This window comes from Eimeria tenella, genomic scaffold, assembly GCF_000499545.2.
Source record: "Eimeria tenella Houghton genomic scaffold, Eth_scaff1501, whole genome shotgun sequence".
NCBI lineage: Eukaryota > Apicomplexa > Conoidasida > Eucoccidiorida > Eimeriidae > Eimeria > Eimeria tenella.
In genome coordinates this window covers 766-3,324 of record NW_013543967.1, presented here as the reverse complement: position 1 = coordinate 3,324, position 2,559 = coordinate 766, and the positions used below count along the sequence as shown (strand labels likewise).

The 2,559-nt window shown below is 40.1% G+C and overlaps 1 protein-coding gene across 1 annotated transcript; it reads right to left on the bottom strand.

The window, feature by feature from the left end:
• Positions 1–411: 411 nt before the first annotated feature.
• ETH_00032750 (uncharacterized protein) lies at positions 412–768 on the bottom strand (the record flags this gene model as incomplete). Its single annotated transcript, XM_013379156.1, has 1 exon — positions 412–768. One exon carries the CDS (start codon positions 766–768, stop codon positions 412–414), a length of 357 nt encoding a protein of 118 aa, XP_013234610.1.
• Between the last annotated feature and the right edge of the window lie 1,791 nt (positions 769–2,559).

Sequence of the window (2,559 nt, the reverse complement as noted above, 5' to 3'; positions counted from 1 at the left end):
TGCTGCTGCAGAGCGAAATGGGGGCCCCCGAGGGCCCCAAGGAGCCAAGTGGGGAGCCGCTGCAGGTGGGAGTTGTACAGACAGCCTACGCAAATGGCGGCAGCACAAAGTTTTTGGAAAGTCTTGCTGAGGCTGTCAGCAAATGGGACGCCCCCCGAGTCCAGGTCCCAAACCCTAAACCCTAAACCCTAAACCCTAGGCCCTGAGCCGTAGGGCGAGAAGCCAGCCCCTCGGCCCTGCGGGCTCGGTCGCAGCGTGGAGGCAAACCCTCGAGCAGCGGGCCGCCCCCGAGCCGCAAACCCTAAACCCTAAACCCTAAACCCTAGTGCGCAAACCCTAAACCCTCGCTGTGTGCTGCAGCTGGTGCTGCGCTGCACCAAAACTGGAGTTAAAAACCTCCACCGAGAAGCCCTAGGGTTTCCTTTGGGGGTTTACTTCGAAGCAAATGGCCACGGGACTCTTATTTGCAAAAAGAAAGAACTCCAGGCCTGGGCAGAGGCCCAGGGGCTCAGCAACGTCTGCTGCTGCTGCTGCTGCTGCTGTTGCTGCTGCCTCTGTTTCCTGCTGCTGCGGCTGTTTCCTGCTGCTGCTGCTGCTTCTGTCTGTCTTCCTGCTGCTGCTATCCCCTCTCCCTACTGCTGCTGTCTGCCCTCTTCCTGCTGCTGGTGCCTCGCCTGCCTGCTGCTGCTGCCTTCCCTCCTTGCTGCTGCTGCTGCTGCCTTCCCTCCCTGCTGCTGCTGCTTCCCCTCCTTGCTGCTGCTGCTGCATTCCCTGTCAGCGCAGCTGCCGCCAGTTTTTCGCGTTGCGTTTCCCTGCCGCTGCCACCCCCGCCACGCCGCTGCTGCTGCTGCTGCTGCTGCTGCTGCAGACGGGGGCGTTCAGCTTCCTGCTGCAGTTCGTGAGTCTGTTGAACCCAGCCACTGGGGACGCCCTGGCGGACCTTTTGGCTGCAGAGGTCTGCAGGGCCAAACTCAAAATCTCTTTGGCTGAGTGGCGAATTCTTTATGACGAATTCCCCGCAGTTGCAGCCAAAGTCCGTCTTTTTGGCGCTTTTTTGGACACTTTTTGGACACTTTTGCGCACTTTTTGCACACTTTTTAGACACTTTTTGCACACTTTTGGGCCTCTTTTTGGCTACTTTTTATACCCTCTTTGTCTCCTTTTCGTATGCTTTGTGGCTCATTTTTTCGTCCTTTTTTTGTCCTTTTTTATCCTTTTTTGATCTTTTTTGGACACTTTTTGAACACTTTTGGGTTCCGTTTTTCGTCTCCTTTTGCTTCCTGCGGAAGGCCCTCTTTTATGTCCCTACTTAAATTTAAAATGTTTCATTAAAAGATTTATTTAAGCTCAAAAAGCCCCATTTAAAGGCCTTACTTATATTAAAAATGCTTCATTTAAAAGATTAATTTAAACTCAAAAAGCCCCATTTAAAGGCCTTACTTATATTTAAAATGCTTCATTTAAAAGATTAATTTAAACTCAAAAAGCCCCATTTAAAAGCCTTATTTATATTTGAAATGTTTCACTTAAAAGATTTGTTTAAGCAGCCTTTTGGCTGCAAATATAAGGACATTATCTGTGGTGTCTGTACACCACTTGTGCATGCAAAGTGTTCATTGGAAAATATAAAATTTAAAAGTTTTTAATTTAAAAATATAGATAAAGAAATACATTTTGCGTCTACTTGCATGCATTTGCATGGATGTGTACTTCAGATTTATTTCTTTTTATTCTTTTATTCCAAGTTGATAAAGTATTTTGTGCATGCATGTGTGTACAAGTCCATAAGATTTGTTTAAATATAATAAAGTGCATGCATGTGAATATTATACATTAAAAGAAAAATATAATATATAATAAACAATATGTATAACATGTATTTAATGCACATTTTATAATACAGAATGTGCATGTAATGTTTGTATAATATATGGTATGTAATATATAATATATATAATATATAATATATAATATATATGATATATAATATATAATATGCAGTATATTAGCATTTATACTCATATATATATATATATTTGTATTATACAATTTATATACCCATTTAGACACGGAGATATATAATATATATATATATATGTTTAGTATTTATGTTTATACTACTAGTATTGCATACTTGTATTTATATACATGTATATATATATCATTATATATATATATTATAGTAACATTATATATATTCTATATTTAAATATATTATACATATATTCTATAAATAGATATATAACACATTAAAAAATTTCAAAAGTACCATTTATTTATTAATATATATTCCAAAAGTGCCACTGATCTGTCTATATTTCAGAAGTGCCATTTATTTGTTAATTATATATTTTATATATAAATATTGCATATTATAGAAGTCCATTTGTGCATGCGCATGCAGCTGGGTTTGGGGCTGGTGCATGCGTTTTGAAGTTAATTTTTCTTCTTTTTCTTTCATTTTTCGAGATAAATCCCAAAACCATTTGCAATCAAAACTAATAAAACATTTAATTTTGCTTTTTCTTATTTGCTGCTCCTCTCTGCAGGTAAAACTCC